Here is a 24061-nt window from a genome sequence, read left to right as displayed (position 1 = left end):
GTGTTAACCATTTGCACCACCCAGGGTGGCTTTATGTGTGTGTGTGTGTGTGCTTTAAGTGCAAGTTTACAGTTGAAGTTAGTTTCTCATACAGAAATTTATACAGACATTGTTATGTGACCCTAGTTGCTCTCCGTATAATGTGACAGAACACTCCTTTCCATTTAGTCTCATGTATCTGCTTGAACTGAGAAGCACACTCTTCACATATACCATGTTTTTTATCTAGATGATTTTTGAGAAAGTATGGCTTCTTTGGTATTCTCTCCACCTCCCTTTAAAAGACTCCAGAGTAACCAAATGACCACTGTCTTCTGTAGCTTCACTGGTCCAGATCCCTGGCAGAGAGGTACCCTCTGTGTACCCCTAAACCTGAAGCACAGAAGGTGTTAACTGGTGCTCTGTGAGCAACCTCCTTCCCCTTCTTGGTGGTTGTTTTTTAATTTGTTGTTTGAAACTCTTGCCTTTTATTGGTATATTTACTTTATGGCATACTTAAAGACTTCTATTAAAAAATAAATTGTGTTATAAAAGCGTTCAGTAATGTTTATTAATATTGATTAGTCAGGGAGGAATAAACTCTATTGCTAGAAGGATAATTTGTGGTAATACTAGCTAAGCATTCACAGCTTGTCAAATGACTGTCTAATCTCAACATTAAAAAAAAAAAGGGAATACAAGGATAATTTCCGACATGCCTTGAGAAAATGAAAGTGACCCCTTCCCCAGCCAAGATTAGCACTATACCATCTTTTTTTTTTTTTTTCCTTCCTGGGGTACCAGGCCTCCTCTCTGATTCCAGGCTGTTCCAGGGCTGGATTTTCTTCAGTTATTCCACTGTCTCGGGGTGGCTGGCAGTGGCTTCACTGGCGGTGGCTTCTCTTACGTCTGCTCTGGCTGTGTGAATCTGTATGAGAGTTTTGAAGGCGGGGATAGTGATGTGATTTTTGTGCTCAAGGAACTTGTAGTTTTGAGGAACTTATAAATGGCTTAGTCCTGAATTGTGGACTTGGTATTCCAAGAACAACACTGGGAGTGACTAATGGCCCACCAAGCCTGGAGTCTGTCACTGTTGGTGACATTAAGAGATGTTCCTTGGGAAGATATAATGTTACCTTCAGGAAGTAGGGAACATTCCCTGGACATCCCAAATGCCCTCTGAATGACTGGTCCTGGCTGGGCTGGAGGCCTCTAGTAGAACAGGCTTGTACAGGATATTCCTTCTCCACAAAAAGGCCCGCTTAGAAAGGACAGGAGATTAGACAGAATGTGGTAATACCCTGCAGTCTCCCTGGAAGTTGCTTCTGGGAATAAATGCCTGACAGCCTAATAGCTTTTCATTTATCCTTCTCTTAAAATTAGAGCACAGAATGCCTTTGGCTGTTTGACCTTCCTGTGCTTATTTGAATAAAAGGTAAATGTGCAGTAAAACCAAAACCAAAACAAAAAAAAAAACCAAACCCATTGCTTTTGAGTCAGCTCCGACTTACAGTGACCCTATAGGACAGAGGGTTTCCAAGGATCAGCTGGTGGATTCGAACTGCTGACTTTTAGGTTAGCAGCTGAGCTCTTAGCCACTGCACCACCAGGGCTCCAGATGCACATTCAAGATAGGTTTTTGACGTAAGGGGTATAGGAGAAAGAATAAGCCTATTGCTGAATTATAATAAGCTCTCTCCCCTTTTCAGTTCTGTTTCTACTTGGAAAGATGATTGAACCACTAGGCTTAGGAGTCAGTTGTTGCTTTCAAGACTGAGAGCATTGGCAGGGCTCCATGAAGAAGGGCCCTTCCCCACGCCATGCCCACATGCGGAGACACGGTAGTTCTGATTCACCAGGTTCTGCTGAAGGGAGGAGCAGGAAGTTTGCATGGTGACTGGGTTCTGATGGTCAGTGGAGGATCTTGGAGAGTGTTGGGTCTCAAGTGGGCAGCAGGCTTTTGAGAGAGGAGGGTCATTTAGACCTTAGCTTAGATCTCCTGCCTCCTCGTCTGCTCTGTAGGTCAAGTTGGTGGTTATGAGATTAGAAAGCAAAGCCTTAAATGCTGGGTGACTTTGCATGTTGAGCAGCCTCAGACTAAGGATGAAGTGAGTCGGAAGGACCTTCTGAGCCACCCTGGCCAGGGCTGAGGGTTGGTTCAGGGAATGGAGGCAGCTAAGCTGAGAACAAGGAAAATATTACCTTGTAACAGCCCTCATAGGATGGATTCCCTACTTTATTTGTCCTTATTCAAGGGTGGGAGAGGGCAGTGGGTACTCCCACTATGGAATTCCCTCCCGCTTGCTTTCCCAGATCACAGGTCCTAGTTCCCAGCGTTGGTCTGCCCAACAAAACTCACAGGCCAGGCAATTTCAACTCCCCAGTAGGAGAATGAAGGAGTACAGCCCTTTAGTTATTAGGAGTGAGAATCTTCTCTCTAAACCTACCTTGCCAATGGTCTGTGCCACCTTTGCCACTTGTCTCAGGGCAGAGGAGCTTGGGAAGAAATGTATCATTGGCAGTGCCAAGCCTTGAACTCCTCTCTCTCAGGCAAGTGCTGTTGCTGGCCTTTTCTTTGTGGAACCTGGTTGTTCACTTAGTCCTTCTCTAGCCACCTTCTCCTCCAGTTCCCAACTGTCTGTGATGGAACTGGGCTGAGCTTCTCCTGAAGACAGTAGATACAGGCTCCCCCTTGTCCCCCTAGGAAGCAGCTGAATGGTCAGCTATCTCAGGAGGCCGAGGGTAGAGAGGATTGAGCTTGGCATGACCTTGCCTTGCTGCCACTCTCTCTGCTGTTGCTTTTCCAAGTGGGTGATGAGATGAAGTCTTAGCATGAGGATGAGAGATTTGTCTGAAGCTCAGGCTTCACCGGCATTTCTTGTATGGACTTCAGAAGCCATCAGGACAGGGCCCAGTGCTGAGTTGGGGGTTGCGATTGAAGCTGTTGAACTTGGAATATTGTTCAGATGGAGGAATGCCTAGACTTCCTCTTGTTGTTGTTTGTTGCTGTCAGGTTGGCTCCAACTCATGGCAACCCCATGTATAACAGGATGAAACGTTGCCTGGTCCTGCACTGTCTTCATGATTGCTGGTATGCTTGAGTCCATTGTGCGGCCATTGTGTCAGCCCATTTCATTGAGTGTTCCCTTGCCTTCATTGACCCTCCACTTTACCAAACATGATGTTCTTCTCCAGTGATCAGTCCCTCCTCATGATGCATCCAAAGTGAGTTGACATCTCAGATAATGTTATGTGATCCACATGGTTTTCACTGGCTGATTTTCAGAAGTAGATTGCCCAGCCTTTCTTCCTAGTTTTTCTCAATCTGGAAGTGCCACCGAAACCTGTCCACCATGGGTGACCCTGCCAATATTTGAGATACTGGTGGCATAGCTTCCAGGATCATAGCAACATGTAAGCCACCAAAGTATGACAAATTGACAGATGGATGGTAGAGTCCCCCTTAGATGGAGGTATTTCTTCAGCAGCATTGGGTAATCCCTGCTATATGAAAAAAAGAAAAAATAGGCTTGGCTCCTGCCATTATGGAGTTTGGAGTCTAAACCAGATGGGATATTTATGAATTATCAGATCTAGAGTAGCACAAAAAAGGTTCAGATGAGCTTGTGTCTTGCCAGCTTGGTTTTACTAGTGAGAGTTGCACGGTTGAGAATCGGAGTGAGAAGGAGCAGGTCCTTGTCTCCAGTTACTTGGCAAAGGGTTCAGATTTGCTTAGTTCCAATTTCTCATGATAACTCAGTTTTCTTGAGAACATAGCTAGAAATCTGTTAGAAGCTAATTGCTTCCTTTGTCTTTTTGAACATAAGTGAAAACTTGTTATATAATTTGTGAGTTTACCTAATGGGCCAGGTGTGGTCTGTGGTGGGTCACCATCGTGGGTGGGGGAGAACTTGAACCTGATTTTCAAGAATGGGCGGTAGAGACATGAAGCATATGGGAGAGATGGAGACTCCACTGAATACAGAACAGAGATACTTGGGCCAGGCTAGAATTGGGTTCCTTTCAAAAAAGCATTCAGCAGTGTGGCTTATTCTGAGAGCAGAGAGCATTAAAACTGTTGTCAGCCAAGGCAGTATGCAGAAAGATGTAAAAATGTCTCCAGCTCTCCATCTTCCCTGTGTTACAGTGGAAGCCGATGACCTCAGATGACTAAAGCAGTTAGACTTTGTGTAAAGACAGGACCAGACTGGGAAGATGTGTGTGTGGTAAGGAGGCAGACAGATCAAATGCCTTTGCAGTTACATACTTTTTCTGCCGGGGAGGGGGGAGGGAGGGGGTGGTAGTAGAGAAGATTGTGACCTAAAGAGTGACAGACATGGGTTTATACAAGTTTGTACTTTTGTTCCAGAAACTAATTGGAATTTTATTTCCGTATTAGCCATTCTGCAGACAGTGTCACAGAGAGTTTGCTGGTAGCCAAGTCCCTTGAATGCACTCAAATTCTTCTCCACCATTTTCTTTTCCTTTGAGTGTCTGGACAATGTTTAAAGATGAGTAAAGCAATGCTGGGTTCTGTCAAACTCCAAAGCCTGTGAAGTTGTTCCCTTTCCCTTTTTCTTTCCTGAACTTTGTGTGTGCTTTGACCAGACTCTCTGCCAGTGGGGCAAGACCTTTGTCCTTTTACTACATGTGGAATCACATGGACACCACGCTTGCCTCTGGTAACCTGTTCAGGGCACTGAGTTAGTGGGTCAGTTGCAGGGCAGTGTCCTTACCCCAAGGTTTGGACAAGGTAAAGCACCTGTGTCTCTGAAGGCTGGGAAATGTAGGGAATAGAGTGGTTTTGGAGGAAAGGTTGGTGATGAGTTCTGGAAGTTTCTTTCACTGAGGGAGGAAACTCAGGTTGTCTGGAGTCGATGGTTTTATAATGAATAGATTTCTGGCATTGGCCCTAGATTTTCTTGGGCTCACCTAGCCTTGTCACAGGACATCACAAAAATTGAATATGGCCCAGAGAGATTAGTTCCTCTTAGAGGAGCTCCTTGGAGCCTACGTAAAAGGGTATGGCTATGACTTTTGAATAATTTTGGCTCCATAAAGGACCGTGAACCTTAGATAGCATCCACAATACTTTACAGGTGAAAAAATGTAGAGATTGCAATAGCATAGTTGGTCCAAGATCATGAAAAACACGTTAAAGGCAGAGCCAGGATGAGGATCTTCAACTTCTAGCTGCTGGCCCAGCATTCTGTCCTGTACTCTGCCATCTTTGTAGGACAATACCTCATCACCTTTCACACCAAGCCAATCCACTTGGCCAGGAAAAGCCACTGCTCCCAATTGTCAGGCAAATCCATTTGCATCCAATGAAAAGCCAACGGACTTACCACGAAAGTGTTCAGTAGGCTGAGAGACAGGGATTTGATCTGGAGCCCTTAGGGGGAAGAAGTGGGAACCCAGTGTGGGGAGCTTAGCCTGATGGTGGCTCCTAAAACCTGAAGACTTGTCACTCTAGAAACCATCTGGAAAATAAATCCAAATAGGTATTTTTCATCCCGTTTCTCTTGACAGCTTCCAGTGAGAGTTGGGCATTCCTGAAAGCTAACAAATCACCAGTGAAGAAAAGGATGGAAAATAAAAATAAAACAGAAACCTGTTTTCAGATTTGATCATGAACATATGCAGGTGGTTCACTTGCTGAACCATTTGTGAGTAGAGCCTTTGCTGCTCCATGGAACATCTCTTGAAAAAGCAAACATCTGTCATGTCTGGGCAAGTGACAGGAGTACTCAGTTATCGTGTGTGCGCGCATACACGCACATACACTCACATGCCTGGATGTGTATTTAAAAACACACTTTGCCCAAAAAGCTATTAGTACACGCCCCAGTGCCCAGCATTGTGAAATATATTTTGAGTTAAGACTGTTCAGTTAAAATGTTCTGTACTGTTAATATTTCTCAACTTGGATAGATTAGCCATGGCTAGGAGTAAGATAACCTGGGGGTGGGGTGCACTACAATGTTGTGGATAAGGGTGTGTGTGTGTGTGTGTCTGTGTGTGTGTGTGTGTTTGATTGAGAAATCACTGGCCTTTGGCAAGGGGTTAGAGGGAAAGAGAGCAAACAAAACAACACGATTGTGAAAGAGTTCTGCAAGGGAGAAGACTGCGTGTGACCACTATAAAAAGGCTTGCGCACAACTGGATACTGTATGCTGTGGCCCTAAGGAGACCCCCCTGGGGCATCACATGCTTTCGATACCCTGTTGGGTTCTAATTACGAGATTTGGAAGGTAGTAGCAGCGGGTGGCTTGGTTTCGTTTTCATGATCTGGACACTGCCGGCTTGAGTGTATTTTATGATACTGTCTTTCCACCCACAGTTTTACCTAATATCAGTACCAGCTCTCCAGCCTTTTACTACGGTCTTGACATGTGAACATTCTGATTGTAAGAGGTTGTTTGCTCTAAGAGGGCCTGTCTTCACTCCTACCTGGCCCTCCACCCTCAGATCCTGCCTCTGGCTGCCCTTGCCTGCCCTGTTCCTTGGGGCTGAGGGAAGTTGTGGGCAAGGCTTAGAGACTGGGGCGGAGGTGGAGGCTGGCTCTGGCAATGGCATATAAGAGCCTGAGAACAGGAGTGTGGGTGGGAGGAGAGTCAGTGTTCCAGGCCAGACGGCCCACACTCCAGCCGGCAGAGCAGAGCCATGCCCAGGCCCTCTTCCCCCTACTTGCCTGCCTGCTGCTCTGCATCTTACTGGCTCCGTTGATGGCTCATGACTGAACAGCACATCTGGTGGAAAAGGTCCTGGGTTGGGGGTCAGTTCAAGTACTGTCTCAGGCTGGACCTGTGACCAGTTGTTACTGGGCCTCTGCCTCTTAGGGATGATAATATGTGCTCAACCCACCTCACAGAACTGCGGTGATGGTAAAATGAGATAATGCCCATCAAGTGTTTTGGAAAATCAAATGGCCACCACCATCTTATATTTGTAGAAGGATGTTATCTGGTTTCTTTAAACCCTTCCTCATGTCAGAGCTCAACCTCTGACAAGACATAGGGAAGACACTTGTTAAGCTGGGCCTCAGGGGAAGGGTGCATGTTGGGAAATCTCTGTAGTTCTAAGAATATCTGGATGCCCTGGGAAAGAGCATCTTGTGTCCCTGAACGCATCCATTTGTTAATCAGCTCATGCAGAGCCTACCTCGTGCCAGTTCCTGGAGTGGGAGCTGGAGATGTGAGGGGGGAGAATACAGGCGCAGCCCTCCTGAGCCCGACCATTGAGCAGCAGGTAAGGCGTACGAATGCTCACGGCACAGTGGGGGCAGTGCTGGGACCAGGGTCGACACGGGTCTGGTGGCTCCCAGGTAGGGCCTGCGCAAGTTCTACAGCGCACATACGTCTGTCGAACTCTCCTGGGTGCTTCTTGGTAAAATTGGATCTGTTTTGTCCTCTCCTTGGCCTCAGATGTTACTGCTGTTAGTTGCCGTCTAGTCCACTCCAATTTATGGCAACCCCATGTGTGCAGAGTAGAAACTGCACCACAGTCTGTGACCTTTTGGAAGCAGATCACCAGGCCTGTCTTCGGAGGCAACTCTGGGTGGGTTTGAACCTCCAGCCTTTCAGCTAGCAGCCTAGTGCTTCACCAGTGCACCACACAGGGACTCTGGTCTCACGTGTAGCAGTGGGTAAAGCAGTAGGAAGTACCCCATTCTTCTAGTTCTTGTACAAGACCAGGAATGGATGCTTCTTTGGCAGTGATCCGTGGGAAAGGGGACAGTTTACACTGTCAGAGGATCCAGGGGTGTGTCTCCATCAATGCCAATCTCCAGCACCCATGCTCTCTAGCTCCCTTCCTCCTGCTCACCTGCCTGAGAGATGGCTGCAGAGCCCCAGGTAGGGAGAGCACCTGCCTTCTGTCCAGGTAGAGCAGCAGCAACCTGTCTTTTCCTTTCCCTGCAGGAAGCTGCACAGTGGGATGAAGACATACGGGTGTGAGCTCTGCGGGAAGCGCTTCCTGGATAGTTTGCGACTGAGAATGCACTTACTGGCTCATTCAGGTAGGCGGAGGTGCCCTGATGGGCCCATCTGGGTACAGGCAACCACCTCCCATCCCCTCCTACCCCCTACTCAGAGCCTGCTATGACATGGATGTCCCCACTGCTGGCCGGGGCCTTGGTCCACCTTGTTCCGTGGAACAGTTGGCCAACCTGGATGCTCCCTCCAGGTTCATGGAGCAAAAAGGCTATCCCAACTGTGTGACTGTCCGAATGAACCCATCCGCACGCTCCTGGGTTTCCCAGGGCACCGTTGGCACCCAGTGCCCTGTGTGATCTACCTTCCAAAGTAGACTGCAGTTTCATTAGCAAAACAGTTGTGGAATTAGGTTCTCACTGTCTAATGAATCTGACTATTGGGTTCACATTATACAGGAGCCTTTAATTAAATAGATAGAGAAAGGTTGGAACACAAAGCTAGTTAGAGCATGCTGGTTTTTTGTTTTTTTTTTTTTGCAAGTTAATGTTATCCAATTCTAGTGGGGTTGGCTGTGTGGCTGCTGGTATTTTTGCCCATGTGTTGACTGGAGGATTCAGGCAAAGCAAGTTTGCCCCATAAGGTGTGGAAAGGGGAGAGGTGCTAGCCATCCAGCATGCCCAGCAGTCCTCAGTGGAGAGAAGGATGTAGGAAGCCTGATACTGCTGCTTCAAAGCTAAGGGCTTGCAGAGGCCTCACCCCTTCCCTGCCAGGGGAGGTGCTCTCTTCCTTCCAATTCTCCTGCCTTCCAACCTTGGAGTCACTCTGTTGGGTGAGGGAGGAAGGGTTATCTTCTTGAATGCTGATCAGAAGAGGGAAAAACGTGGAACAGAATTGCATATTCTCAATGAAATCCAGACTTTCTGGAGCCTTTGAAGCTGGATAAACCCTGAAACTATTGCCCTGAGATAATTTTTAAACTTTAAAGCTTAAACCAAAACTATCCCCTGAAGTCTTCTTTGAACCAAAAAATTGTTTATCTTAAAAAGTACGTCTTAGAGCGCTGTGTTCCTTTAAAAGCATTATCTATGTGAGGTCAAATTGACAACGGCAACTCAAAGCGTTAGATGAGATGCATGGGGGTAGTGAGTTTAAGATAATGGTGGTAGAATAGTTTGGGAAAGGATAATGAGAATGGTAGCACACTGCTTCTACATGTTCTTTCCCTGTGTGGCCTCAAACACCTGACCTTGGCAGGTAGCTTAGTGTTTATGAAAGGGCGTGGGCTTTGGGGTTGGACAGATTTGGGGTTGAAATCCTGTTTGCAATATAACTGTGTGTCCTCAGGCAAATATATCTTCTGAGCCCCAGTTCTGCATTTGTAAAGCGCAGGTATTACTAAACTCCTGTAATTTCTTCTTTTTAGGATTAAGTGAGAGGATATATGTTAAAGGCATACATACATAGCACAATCCTTGGCATACAGTTGATGTTTCATAAATGTTGGTTGCTTTTGCTTCCACCTTCCACTGTTTTCTGCACTTCTGAAGCTGTCGCCCTGGATCATGTCCCATCATCTAACTCCAGAAGCTTCCGGTCTGGCTGGCTGTCTCCACTATGCCCACGCCCCAGTGCATCGTGTGTACCATCATGTAAATGCTACTGGGTAGTTTTTTGTGCTTCCGCTCACCACTGTCTTGCTGTAGGTCCCATGTTGGATGTTGTCTGCCTTCCTAGCCTTCATGGCTCTTCTTAAAAGTGCCCTAACTACTCTCCCTCTCTTCTCATTCTTTGGATCCAGGGACCTGACCACACCAGGCCCTGTCTGACCGCCCTGTCCTTATGTCTCGGTGTGTTCTGTGCCTCCTTCCCATGGAGTCTCCATGCCTTGCTCTATGGAGCCACATCCATCTGCCCACTGGCCTCACCCTGGCCCGGAGGCCTCACCCAGTCATCCCTGTGTTTGGCATCTGCTCAGGACTCATGTACTCTTTGTGTTCTGCTTTAGTAACTGGCGCCTTGTATCTTCTTCAGCTTTGCTCTTTGTTTAGAGTTCAGTGTGTGGTTTGAACCTACTCCTCCAACCCAAGAGCAGAGTCTGGGTCCTCCCTGCTGTCTCTAACCATGTGGTGCCAAACACTTAGATGGGGGTAATACACTCTCAGCCTATTGTTAAAGCTCCCTTGCCCTCTCTGTAACTCAGTCCCAATAAGCATTATTTCTCATTACTCAGAGCTTGGTGGCTTGTTCACTCCATTCCCTCTACCTGGAATAGCCCTCCCCAGTTTTCTCATATCCAGATCTTTCCAGTCCCTTCCACAGTGTCATCCCCCTTCCTCTGGGTGCTTGAATTCCTTTATCTGATGTTATCTTTAGGCACAATCTTTCTTCTTTGTGTTATGGTTATTTTTGGATTTGCCTTATCTCCCCTACTTGGGAGGCAGGGTGATAGAGTGGAAGAAATTTAGGCACCCACCTCCAACAGTGTGATCTTGGAGAAGAAACATAAGCTGTATGAGCCTCAGTTTCCTCGTCTGTGAAATGAGAATTTGTACCTACTTCAGAGAAGTTGTGAGGCTCAGATTTGATTCATAATAGGCTTTCAGGAAATGTAATTTCTCTTTCCTTCTCTTTTGCTAAGAGACGATAAGCTACTTGGGGCCTAGCCTAGGCTAGCTATCTGGCACATTCTTGGAGTCAACAAATATTTGTTGAGTATAAAGCACAGGCATTGCTAACATAATTTTTTTTTTCTAAGAATTAAGAGAATATGTGTTAATGGCATATACAGCATAGTCTCTGGCATATAGTTGGTGTTTCATAAATGTTGGTGGCTTCTGCTCCCACCTTTCTAGAAGCCTACAGGGTCCCTGCAGTCCCCTGCCTGGTCTCTCCTGCAAGAGGAGCTGTTTAGGCTCTGTCCCCGGGCTCACTGGGGGCCAGCCAGGAGCCCACTGGCCCACGTCACCCCCCTCTTCCTGACAGTGTGGCCAGCCATCTCCTGTGTGTGCTTCTTCAGCAGTGTTCGTGGGGGTGGGGAGGGACAGGTAGATAGGAGAGGAGCTGTTTACATGTTTTAGGGTGGGCCTGGAGTCCCCAGTTCAGACAAGATGAGGGGCTTTGCACCCCCACCCTGTGGAGCCTCGGGTTCCCTGGGAAGGTACATTCAGAACCCAACTAGGATGCCACTTGAAGTCCCCATGGTCTCACATAGGAGTTTTCCCTTTCAGTGCCTGTCTTCTTGGCTAATGAAGGTTGGTTGTGCCCAGTGATTTGTCCTTGCCAATGCCCTTGTAAAGGAGGATTTGCTGATGGGAGAGGTATGCTGAGTCATAATAGTGTTTTAATGTGCCCTTGCAGATAGCTCATAGCCTGGTATTTCCACTTTCTATTTTTTTCTCTTTCTATCGTCCCGCATACCTCACACCTCTGTGCTGGAATGACTTGAAAATAGGATTGCATGAAAGCGCTCAGTGAGGCTAGGACACTTCCTGAGTGGTTTGACCCCCTGTTAAAACAGTGAAGGTCCTGGGGCTTTGTTTGGGAGTTAGGGTTGGAGGGCTGGGCTGGTTGGTGCCAGGTTTTCCTTCTGATTCCAGAAGCAAAAGTCGGGCTTTACACATTCTGATTCCTTCCCCAGACGCCTGGTAACAGTGATATGTATTAGAGGAGATCTTTAATTAGACGGCACAAGGTCTTCTTGCTGCTTTGTTTTCGTGAGATGAGGGCTCCATGCAGAGAGCTGACAGCAAGAATTGTCCCTAAAGGTCCGTAGTGCAGACCCATTTTACAGAAGTTAACCAAGAGTTGGAGTACCAGTGCAGAGCCTAAGAGAACAATAGTTGCTCCAGAACCCAGGGGACTGTTTTTTTAAAAGGGGGGAGCCCATGGAGAAGTGAGTCTGGGATCATGGGTCCTCCTGGCTTCCCCCAGGTGTTGTTGTTGCCCTTGCATGGACACGTTCCTGCTGTTTGCTTCTGCTCAGCAGAGCTGAACAGCACTCACTTCCTTGCTAGCTCCGCGTGCTGCTCCCCACCCCCCTTTTGGCGAGCACTGCCTGTGTTTGTTATTGTAGTTCTGGCACTGGGCCAGGCCTGGCTGGGCGCCAGGCTGTGGGTACAGTATGTACAGTGAGTGCTGGGCCAAGTTTGTCATCATACACGATTAAATTTTTTTTTTCTAATCTGATGGGGGTGGATTGAAGGAGGCCAGCGGAGTTTTTCCAATGCTTAAGAATAGGCCACATTGAATTCCGAGGAGATGTTATTTATGAAAGGAATAAAATGTTCGAGCTTGTTTTTCCTTCCCAGCTTTTCCTCCTTTTCGTCCTCCTGTCCTCTTCCTTTCCCTGTCAGGTGAAGTCAGCCTTTATGAGATCTACAACGTGAATGCTTATTTTCGGTGACTCAAATACTAAATTTACTCTCTTAAATCAGTTTTCATTGTGTGGAAATTGACAATTTGTTTAATTAGAAGTTCACCCGGTGGGAGACCCTTCTTAGGGATGGTGCTTTCTCTTTTTCTCCCTCTCTCCCTTTTATTTTTTTCCCCCTATTTAAGACCCTAAATGGTAGTAGTGAATGTTCAGTTTAATTGAAGTTTTTATTTCTGTTTGAATGCGTTAACTAATCAAGTGTTTATGAGATATACCTGATAACAATAAGTTTAAATTAGCAGTGGTTAACTCGTTAACTAATGAGGTTGATCTGGCCATAACCCGAGTTCTTAGAAGTGGTTCTTGGGGCCAGGAGGGTTTGAGTATAGCAAAAGAGGCTTGGGGTAGGAAGGGAGATAACCCCAGGTGCTTTGCAAAGCAGGCCCTGCTGGGTGGTCGTGGGGGGTGACGTTTGAGTATAGGGCTGTGGCTGTGTGAGCAGGCAAGAATCCCCATCTGTGGGGATGTGTCTGAAGCCTCTCTGCCCACCCTTTGCTGCCTTATCCCTTGTGGGGACAGGGCCCTGGAGCATCTGTGGACATGCTATCTCTTTGCTGCTCCTCTTTCTAATTTGTAAGATGATTCCCAGCTCTGGGACATCCACACAGAGACCACAGTCTTAGGCAGTGACCCCAGTTGTTTCTGAGATTTGCTAGTTTAAGATTTCCCATTAGGTAGTATTTCCCACAGCTTGGCTTAAGGTACTGGTGGATTACAAATCAGCACACCCGGAACTACCTGCCCCCTTTTTTTGACTCATGGCATACTATTAGGGGTTTGCATTTTTATGGGGCCTCCTCCTATTCTGGGAGCGTCATTCATTTTTGTAGTCAGTGGATCCTTAATAAGCACTAATTAAGTGTCAGGCTCTGTGTCCTGAACAAAGAAAGGGCCACAGTATTCCTGCCCTCAAGGAGCTTACGCCTAGAAGGGAGATAAGTTTGGCTGTAAAATAATGGTGAAAGGAGACAGCCTGTGAAATGTGCCACAGTAGAAGTGCCAAGAAAGAGTTCTCGGAGAGATTCAGAGGAGACCTATATATACTTAGGTGATGTGGTATTTTCTTGCTGCTCTGTTTTGATGAAATGAGAGCTGCATGCAGGGAGCTGACAGTAAGAGTGGCCTCTAAGGGTCTGTAGAGCAAACCATTTTACAGAAGATAACCAAGGGTTGGAGCAGCACCTACAGGGCCTAAAAGAACAACAGTTTTTCCAGAACCCTGGGGACCATTTTTTAAAAAGGGGTAGGCCATGGAGAATTGAGTCTGTGGAGAAGAGAGAGCATTCCTTCCAGTTTGTTGGGGAGGATGAGTGAAACTTGAGTAGATGCTGAGAGCAGCATTCTGAGCAGTGAAGGCACTGAGCAGTGAAGGCCCACATGGTCTGTGGAGATGTCCAGTGTGTAGCTGAGAAGTGTGGGCTCTGTGTGGGAGTGAGGACAGGGGGATTGCTGGGTTTAGAAGGGAGGGGTGCAGCAGGATGGTGGAGGGTTTAAGATGGTTTGCATTTTATCCAGCAGCACTGGAGAGCCACTGTAAACTTGAGTATGGGAGTGACAAGTTGCGTTTTCTGGAATAGAAAGGGCCGTTAGGCTTCTTGCTGTAGACGAGGCCAGAGTATAGGATTGATAAGACCTCCTTGGAGAAATGGAGTGACTGGCAGTCAAGACGGGGGCAAGGCTAGGGTGTGGAGAGGCTGTGGCACCTGCACAGGTAAGGGGCATTGCAGCCTTTCTTTGGGAGTCAGTCCCGGCAGGTGACAGATCTGCTCTGCCCACTCCCCCAGTCCTTGTCTGGGGTACCCTGAGCCTGACTGCTGAGAAACCATCCCTGATACCAGACTCTTCCTCATAGTGAGAGCCATGGGGGAAGAATTAGGTCTGTAACTGGTAGATGTTCTGATTCCAGCAGCAGCGTGGGTTGGCCGTGGCATGTCGTCTGGGGCCTGGGTCACCCCTCTGGCAGTGAAAAGTGATGGAGGTGCTAGAGCCAGAAACCAGACCAGTTCTCTGGTGCTTCCCCCTGTCATGCCTGAGTAGAAGAAAAAAAAAACTTCCAGGATGTCCAAGATCTGTGAGTTGTACTTCTGCCTTTTTGCAGCACTTAGAATTCGGTTTCAGAGTTCTTCCTGAAGACAGAGAAGGTGGGGGATCAAGTAGCCTGCAAATTCCCTGGAACGCCTAGGAGAGGCTGGTCCCACAGCAACGATTAGAAAGGCATCTTAGGATCCAAAGATGGCTTCCTGGGACCTGCAGCTACTTCTGACCTTTGCAGCTCCCTTCTCTCTTTTCACCTCTCCCTTCTGGGCTTAGCTATTTGCTAAAAGCAAGAGACTGGGGGTTATCCAGGCACATGTGACTGCACACCCAATTCATTTACTCTGTGCTGCTCCGTGGAGTTCCTGGGTGGTGTAAATGGTTAACGCACTCTTCTGCTAACCGAAAGGTTGGAGGTTCAAGTCCACCCAGGGATGCTTGGGAAGAAAGGCCTAGAGATCTACTTGAAAAAAAGCAGCCACACATGGGGTTACCATGAGTTGGCAACAACACAACTGGAATGCTGCTCACTCGTCTCTAATGGGTGTCGCCTTTCCCTTCTGGTCAGCTTTGTGTCATCAAGGTAAAACCAGGAGATAACAAGAGGAGGAGAAACTTCCTTCAGGTTCTTTAAGTACCTCACAACTCCAGAATAGGTGGGCGTGATTGTTTACGTTACAAGGCGGGGGGATCAGATGCGATTTGCTCAGAGGCTGCACATTTTATTAGGTGATGGGGGTGCAGAGAAAAGAAAGGGCAGCGAGAAGCCACTTTCCCCAGCTCTCTCTTGAACACGCTCCTCTCTCTCTCCCTCTTTCTCTCTCCCTACTCTGAATTTGGCCACCTTCCCGAACTTTTTCCCAGAGTGGTGTCGTCACTGGCTTGCCGGCAGGTCTGGATGTTCTGCCAGCATTCCAGAGAGTTTATGATCGCTTGCAGATGCGCCTCCAAGAACACACTGTACCCAAAGCAGAAATTAATGCAGGCTTGACTGCTGTCCAAGCCCATACACGGGAGAGAGGAAAAAGAAAACAAAAACTGTTTAATGCTGTTTATAAATTATACACTGGCTGATGAAAAATACATTTCTTTCCCTCCCTGTTCCATCCCCCCTCCACCCCCCCCCCGCCCCCTTTCTCCATTCTGCCTCAAGAGCCTCAACTGAGACCAGAAGAACATGGTTTTGCTTTTTAGCTCCTGTTTTGGCTGGGATCCGAAACCCCATTGCTGATTCACAGCCAGAGTATTTTTCCCCTTTACCTGATGAAATATACTGATTCTCCAGCTCAGATGGGGTGTTTTTGGTTTTTTTGTTGGGGTGTTTTGACTTTTTTTTTCTTTTTTGGCTAGGGATTTTGTTTACAGAAAGTGGCAGATCCTGGGATGGTGTGGGGTGTGATGCTGGCCCCACGGCACGTAAACCTTCCACACCTGTCAGCCTCGGTGCTGCTAGATGGGTGTACCTGGGTCCCCAAGCCCAGAAAGTTGCACATCAGGCCGGCTGAACAGAGAAAGTTCCAAAAGTTCATTGCAGGCCATTGTATTAAACAGTGTTTTCGCCGCTTCTCCTCTACCCCTTCACCTCCAACTCCTGTGTGAAGAGGGGGGTTCGCGTGTCTCCCCCGCAAAATCCTCATGTCTGTATCTCCATATGGTGCCTTAGCAGGGCTTGGGGAAGGCATTGCATCCACCCCTCTGTATCCCAGCCTCTTCCCTCCCTACTTCGATCCCCCATCCCAATTTATTCTATAAATTCGTTTCCACATTATGTCTATCCATTTACATGGCTTTTGTGTTTTTTAATACTGCTAATGTTTATCATTTGCCCAACAGGCTCGACAGATTTTGCTTCCTGTAGTGCATCGAGGCTTTAGAGCCCCCTTGTTGCTAAGTAGCAGTCTCCCTGTACTGTAATGGGCTGATTTGGTATTCTGTTCAACGCTGTATCTTATTTTTGTATGCAAGACAAAGTGTTTTGATGGAGGACGATTGCAGCAGTGTCTGGAGGCTGTTTGGAGTTTTATGGGCTGTACAGTACACTGTGTGCTCTGTGAACAGAACACAGGCTGTTGAATTTTGGATGGGATTTGTCATTTTTCCCCCTTCGGAGAGGAGCCTGTCAGATAGAACATTACTTTAAGGGTGGAGAAAAGAAAGTGGAAATTATGTAATAACCTTCCTCTCTCTCTTTCTCTCAATGATTTTTCTAGCCCCAAATAGGGTGGTTTCTCCCACACACACCCCCTTTCATACAGCACATGATTTTGTAGGGCTAGCTGATGACGTTCTTCATATGAAATGAATGGTACCTTGGAGAGGAGGATATTGGGACATTTCTCTCTGTTTGTCTGTTGATTCTCCTATTCTCTCTTTTCCTCTACTTTGTTTTCCTCTGCTTTGTTGGCCATTGTTTGGGGATGGATGGGTAATGGGGTTGTAGGGTAGGGATGTTTGCGTGGGATAGACCCAAAATAAATACCATTTTCTTATTTCCAGAGTCTCTGTACCTTCCTTTTGCTTCCCAGACATGTGTCCTGCCAGAAGTGTTCTTAGGTGGGTTTCAAACGCTCTCTTCTCCCCTCAGCCCGGTTCCTGACCCTATAACCTGCCTGTGCCTGGGCCTCAGTCCTCCAGGGCTACGCCTGTGCAATCAGATTCTCATTTTCCCATATATCACAGTTTCTGCAGGCTATTATCCTCCGTGCTCTCTTTGAGGTCTCTGTTGGTGGCAGGTGTTTATTTTTCTGCTTTCCTCTTCTCTCCTTCCATTTTTCTCCAGTCTCCTTTCATCTCACTTCATCTCTTTTTCTCTCTCCCTGTGTCTGCATTGCCTTCATCCCTCTCATGATGCTCCTATGTGTTTTCTGTCTGCCTTCTTACACCTTCATCTGTCTTCGTCACCATCTGTCTTGGTTGGTCTTCTTTCCCTCTCTTTTTCTTTTCCCTCAGAGTTTCTGAGCTTGCAAGTTGAGGGTGGCTGGGGTAGGGAACAAAATGTCACCCTGGCACAGAAGGCCTGGGGAGGTTCTTGAGGGAGTCCCCCAGAGATCCCCAGCACCTGGAACCTCGTGTGCTCCTTGTCCCTTGCCTCTTGGGGACCAGAATGAGGCCTCCCTGGCTTGACTCTTGCCATTCCTGAGTCCCTGAATATTAAGTTGAGCAGAGGACAGGCAGGTAGATGAGCAGGGTTAGCTTCTCAGGGTCCTTAGTGGACTTTGGGAAACTCTGGTGGCATAGTGGTTAAGAGCTCAGCTGCAAACCAAGAGGGCTGCAGTTTGAATCTACCAGGCACTCCTTGGAAACCTATGGGGCAGTTCCACTCTGTCCTATAGGGTCACTATGAGTCAGAATCGACTTGAAGGCAACAGGTTTAATGGACTTTGTGCAAAAAAAAAATATATATATATATATATGTATCTTTTTGGAAATGGGCTCATATAGGACTGTAAGATACACCTGAGTGTAATATACGCCAAACATCTTGTAGCTTCATTCACCTGCACCTACCCATTGCCTGGCATAATGCCAGACACATGGAAGGCTTTTGTAAGTATTTGTTGTGTGCCACCAGGGCTCCTTGTTAAATAAGTGAATATCCTGTCACTCAAGTGTTTGTATGGCCAAGGGAGACGTAGGTTTGGTGGGGAGTCTCTGGGTGGTACAAACAGCTGCTAACCCAAAGGTTGAAGGTTCAGGTCCGCCCAGAAGTGCCTTAGAAGAAATACCTGGTCATCTACTTATAAAAGAAAATTAGCCATTGAAAACTCTATGGAGCACAGTTCTACTCTGGCACACGTGGAGTCACCAAGAGTTGTGATCGACTCAGTGGCAACTGGCAGGTTTGATGGGGCTTGAAGCTGACACAGTTTTGGGTGTCCTCTCTAAGAAAAGGATGACAACATGATGAATATTAAGTATTAGCACCCCTCCCAGGAAAGGGGCTGGTGCACGTAAGGGGCCCTGAAGCATCAGCTTTATTAGCTTCAGGGAGAATCGGCCTCCAGGAACCACCGTGAGGAGCTCCCAGTTGAAGGCCCCACAGTTGGAGCAACTGAATGGGGAGACTCGAGACGGGGTAGGATGGTGAAATCTCTCAGCTCTGGGGTCCTTTGGAATGTGGGGCAGCAATGCTAATAGTCCTCAGGTTGGCATCCTGCGGGGGCCAGGACAGATCTTCCTTGGCTATGGCAAACTGCCACTGGTCAGTGGGCCTGGAAACCTCCAGAAGCATTTCATATTCTTTTCCCATGAGGCTTGGAGTCCCTGGATGGTATAAACAGTTAATGTGCTCAGTTGCTAACAGAAAGGTTGGTGGTTTGAGTCCACGCAGATGCACCTCGGAAGAAAAACCTGGTGATTTACTTCCAGAAAATCAACCATCAAAACCCGTATGTAGCACAGTTCTACTCTGACACACTTGGGGCTACCGTGAGTCAGAGCTGACTGGGGGCCACCTGGTATTCCCAGTAAGGCTGGTTGATACGGATAGACTCTAAATCTCATCTCACCCAGAACCTCCAGGTGGGTGGGTTCATACTAGTCAACATGGTGGCCATCCTGGCCTCCACAGTGACCTTCAGTGGCACTGGATGGAACTGCGTAATGCCCACACCTCTGCCAGGTGCTCCACCGCCTTCCCAGGGTCTCTGCCTCCACCTGTGGCTTTGGTTTTCCTTCTTCCCTAGACAGTAGTACTGTGAGTCTAGCTGAGGCACAGGATAGAGCTCTCATTGTGTGTGTGTGTGTGTGTGCGCGCATGTGCATGTGCGTGTGCGTGTGTGTGTGTGTGTGTTATGTATGTATCTTGGAGAGGAACAGGAAGGTTAAGGGTCCCAGAGGAGATGGGAAGTGCATGCAGAGGTGGCCTCGGGGTCTGTTCTGTGGAGCTTGCAGACTCTGTTCTTTGGGGTTGGTGGAGGAAGTAGGATTGGACAGTTCATTAGGTAGGATGGTACTTAACTTGTAGGAGGTTTTTTTTTTTTATGGAAAAGCTGCAGTTGTGTTCTGAGAAATAAGGAGTAGAGTCCTAATCAGACCATTTTGTGTGTGTGTGTGTGTGTGTATGCGTGTGCGCACGCACACACACACATGTGTGAGAGAAAAGATTTGAGAAGGAGCATTTACGTGAAATACTCAAAATTGTTCCTTTGCTGTAATGGCCCTGCACAGACCATTACCTTGCAGATTTAAAAACGAAATGAGCTCATCATATCTAGTGACTTATACTGACATTCATGCTTGATTGCAAAGCCTGCTTTACCTTTGAATTTCAACTTCATTGTTATTAATTCTCGGATGTTGATGATGGTGTTTTCTTTCTCGGCTTCCACCATCGATATGCTTATTTTGTGTTATATCCGTGAATATTTTTCAACAGGAGCCCACTAAAGAGCCTTTTTATTTAAAAAATAGCCCCAGCACTTCTAGGGCTGAGTCGGGAGTGTCTGAGGTATCCAGTGGGTTGACTTTGGAGGGTGCCGAAGTTTGCATTTTTTAATTTAATAGTTTGAGTTTCATATGAATGATTCTGCGTTCCGTGCGGTACTATGCATTTTCATAACTGTCTCTTCCACTTTGGGTAAAGGCAGGGAGGGAAAAAATAACAGCAGCAGCATTCTGTGGGCAAAGGAAGAAAACAAGAGAATGGGGCAGAGAACAGGCTAAATTTAAAATTGTAATTGGCTGACTTCCACTGGCTTGCGGGTGTTTTAATGACTCATAATAACTTCATTTAAAACCAGCTGAGCAGAAAATAGATTGGAGAGGAGCCTCGGGCCATTATGGATTTGTTTTTTTTTTTTTTTTGACAAGCTCGGTTTTCAGCAGCCAGGAAGGCTCTCAGAGAAGGCTTGGCTGTGTTCTCCTTCTCTCTCTGAGGGTTGGTGGTCTGCCCGAGAGAGATTGTATAGAAGCCATGGCTGTGTGTGTGTGTGTGTGTGTGTGTGTGCGTGTGCGTGTGCGTGTGTGTGTTTAACCCCCCTCTTTTTTTTTTTTAACTGATTAAAAATAGATGCCTCGAGGTATTATTTTAGCATCTGTGGATTTTTTTTCTTTTTTTTTTTTTTTTGCAGTTTTGATGTGGTAACTAGAACATAAATAAAATTGTTTTTAAAATTACTGAATTGATTAGGTAGTAAAGCAACTACAATGCATAAATTTCCTTTGCTGTTTGGTTTTTTCTAGCCCTGATCCATATTTGTGGGGTAGTTCCCTTTTTTCCCAAACCCCTCCTCCTCTCCCCCAGCAGCCCCTCCTTCCTTTGAATGGGGATCCTTTCCCTGAATGGCAAGATTCTTTTATCATCCTAACAACAGCTAAATGATTTCTTTTTTTTAATCTCTAGGATTCTGATAGTATTGGCTCTGTCCAGTTACCAAGTCAGCTCCAGGAAGCATGAGTTTTGAGAGTTGCCAGAAAGGGCTCTTACCTGCCTCTAGTTGTTTTACACGGATCCGGCTTGTTTGCCATGCTTGGATCCATGTCAGACCTGGGAGTGTTCTTTTTTCTCTTCTCTTTTCAAAGTCAGCAGACTCAACCATAGGGTGCGTCTGTCTGGGCAGGACCAGAGGCCGGCCATCTGATCGCTCTGCACCTTTTAAAAAAGCTACCCCTTATTTATGGCACCTGTCATCTTCTTTGTGTCATAGCTATTTATTTATTTGCTCATTCTTTCTCGACGACTAGACTCTCGGCTTCTTGAGAACATTTGATTTGGTTCTGCGTCTGTGTGCTACCTGGAGCCCTGGTGGCGCAGTGGTTAAGAGCGTGGTTGTATACCAAAAGATCTGCAGTTGGAACCCACCAGCTGCCCCTTGGAAGCCCTATGGGACAGTTCTACTCTGTCCTATATGGTCGCTGTGAATCAGAATCGACTTGACAGCAGTGAGTTTACCTCTATGGTATTTATAACTCAGCTGTTTTTTTGAAAAAAGAAATGGGTGAATGGGCAGGTGTGTAGATGGGCGCATGGTAGGGAATAGGCCCTGAGAGCTCGCCGATTCCTTCCAGGCCTGAGAGTCAGCAGTCTGCCCTAGACGACGAGGGAGGAAGACAGGGTCCTTATGGGTATCCTGCTCCTTTGCATCCCTGCAGCCTAGCACATAGCAGGCGCTCATTAAATATTTGTCAAGTGAATGAATGGCTCAGGATGGATGGTGGAGATGAGGGAAGGAGGTAAAGGTACTTGTACTTATTGGACACCTTCAGTGTTCAGGCACCAAGCTTGGTGCTCTGCGTATGTGAAGTCACTTAACCTTGGAAGGTAGGCACACTGATTCCGCTTTGCAGATGACTACACCAGGGCTTAAAGAGTTGAAATAACTTGCCTAAAGTCCTACAGCTGGGAAGTAGTGCAGCCGGAGTCAAGCCCAAGGCTCCCTGTCCCCCACACATTTACTTTCTAGGATTCCACACTCGGCTGTACCTGGCCCCTGGGCTAGTGTTGTGAGAGTGCCCCATGGCTGCTGTTCTCTTTGTGGAGATAACTGGTATGTCAGAGACTGGAATTAGGGAGGGTTGTGAAGGGCCTGTCCTCCGGGGTCCTGGGGGTGGGGCGGGGCCGCACAGTAATTGGCTCGAGTGCCTTGCACCCGGGCCACCAGGAACAGGTGTGTGGCCTTAGAAGTATGTGTTCAGTTGTAGCTGCCGTTGTGGCTGGGATGTATGTTCACCTTGTAGGGCGGGGGTCAAGTGGTCAGCAGGTATTGCTGGGTTGGTATGAGGTTCTCCCACCCAGGGGAGAGTTGGACTGTGTCATTTCCCCTGCCCCTCCTCCCCACAACCAACCCACGCAGAGGAGGGGCAGGAACAATGCCTGTGGTCCTTCCTGCATGATGACCCAGTGGGTGTTATGGTCCTGAGGGGAGGCACTCTGTGATGTTGAGTGATGCAGCTGACCAGTGCTGCACCCCAGAAAGTTGGAACCTGTGACCGATTGGTTGTGACCATTCTGGTGTTTTGGGGAGTGGAGTGTCAGGAAGATTTCCGATTATGTCCGGTGAAGTTGGACCACTAGGCGTGAGATGAGTTACATCTGTTCCTCCAATAACCTCCTCTTCCCCAGGCACACATTGAGGATGCTGGCACCTTTTCTGTGGACCCAAACCTAAGCCAAGTGGAACCACACAGTGAAGGTTGGGCAGCAGAGAAACCTCGATGACTGCTCTGGGTCACTGCATGTGGCTCTCTTTTAGGGGGAAGTTATTCAGGAATTAACTCATCAGTTAGTAGTTGTCAACTGAGGGCCAATAGTGAGCAAAGCCCACAGGGCTGAAACCAGTGTCCTTACTCACAGGGAGCTTGTGGTCTGGCTGAGAGGACCACATGAGCACACTGGTGGGAGAAAGTGGTGTGCAAGCCTGGGTGTGATCACCACCCCACAAGCAGGAATGGGTAAGTGCTATCAGAGTCTAGGGGAGGGAGAGACACCCAAGGACCAGGGTGATAATGAAAGTCTTCCGGAAAGAAGCTTATGAGATTTTGATGGAGTCTTTCCAATGCAGTTAACATGCTCGGCTGCTAACCAAAAGGTTGGAGGTTCGAGTCTACCCAGAGGCACCTTGGAAGAAAGGCCTGGTGATCTACTTATGAAAAATCAATCATTGAAAACCCTGTGGACACTGCATTACTGTGACACATATGGGGTCACCATGGGTCGAATCGAGTAGACAGCAGCTGGTTTTGTATTTTCCTGATGGACTGTCTAGGTGGAGCTCTGTGGTGGGAAATAGACCTACTTTTTCTGGCAAGAAGAAGCAAGGACTTCTGTGAGTTAGAGCCAGCCAAGCAAGTGTATCTTCCCTCCCATTTCTTTCCTTCTCTTTTTCCTCCTTTGCTTACAGCAGTCTTGAAGAGGCTTAGAGCCCAAATCTTGAACTTGAGAACCCTTAGATCCTTGAGATGGTTATGGCCCTGCCTAGTCTCCAGGTTAAGAAACATTGCATTAAAAATTAAAAGCTGGCAATTCAGGTAGTCCCACCATTTTGAAACAGAACAATCACTAATGCCAAAATGAGACTTAAGATTGGGGTACAGATCTAGAATACTGTATAATTTCTCATACAAGACCTGAGAAACCAAAAAAATATATCTTCAGTGTCCAGGGTTCCATGAAACCCAGTATCATAACTTAGAGGGCTGTTTCTTAGTGAGGATGGGGACAGACACTTGGCTGTCCTGGAGGGGACATGGAGGAACTTAGAGGACTCTATTAGGCTGAAGCACCCAGTGCACCAAGCCCATCTTTTTGGATGTGTCTTTACTGAAGGTTGAGGAAACTCAAAGGTAGCAGGAGAAAGGGGTGGGTGCTTCTATAGTAAGGGGCTCCCTTAGTTGGGCTCTGTCCAGGAGGCAACTCGTCAAGACATCTCTTCTAGACTTCTCCTCAGTAGTTAGAGTACTCCCTTCCTTTGTCTCCAACCAGCCCCAGTTCGATTGGAATTCTTCCGCTTGCCAGAGGGGGAAAAAAAGAAGCAAGTTGTAAACTTTTCATTAGATAGTTGGGATAAGAAGTTTTCTGGGGTAGTTGGGTTAAACCTCTGCGGCTCTCTCACTGACTATTATAAGCTAATTGAGCACGGGGGGGGGGGGCTCATTGGTGGCTGCATTTTGCTGGAGTAATTATGCAAGGCCACAGTCGTTTTCAGTAACAAGGTAACTCCAGGTAAGCAGAGAACTCCCT

The 24061-nt window shown here is 47.3% G+C and overlaps 1 protein-coding gene across 1 annotated transcript in view; it reads left to right on the top strand.

Annotated features, from left to right (window-relative positions):
* Window positions 1-24061, top strand: part of ZBTB16 (zinc finger and BTB domain containing 16) — a 231499-nt gene that overhangs the window by 107741 nt on the left and 99697 nt on the right. The window contains exon 3 of the mRNA XM_003418200.4: window positions 7902-7999. Within this exon, the coding sequence (XP_003418248.1) occupies window positions 7902-7999 (98 nt within the window). The remainder of the gene's footprint in view (window positions 1-7901; window positions 8000-24061) is intronic.

The sequence above is a fragment of the Loxodonta africana genome, chromosome 15 (assembly GCF_030014295.1).
Source record: "Loxodonta africana isolate mLoxAfr1 chromosome 15, mLoxAfr1.hap2, whole genome shotgun sequence".
NCBI classification, from domain to species: domain Eukaryota; kingdom Metazoa; phylum Chordata; class Mammalia; order Proboscidea; family Elephantidae; genus Loxodonta; species Loxodonta africana.
The sequence above is the reverse complement of the archived record's forward strand: the minus strand, read 5'-3'. Positions and strand labels throughout refer to the sequence as shown.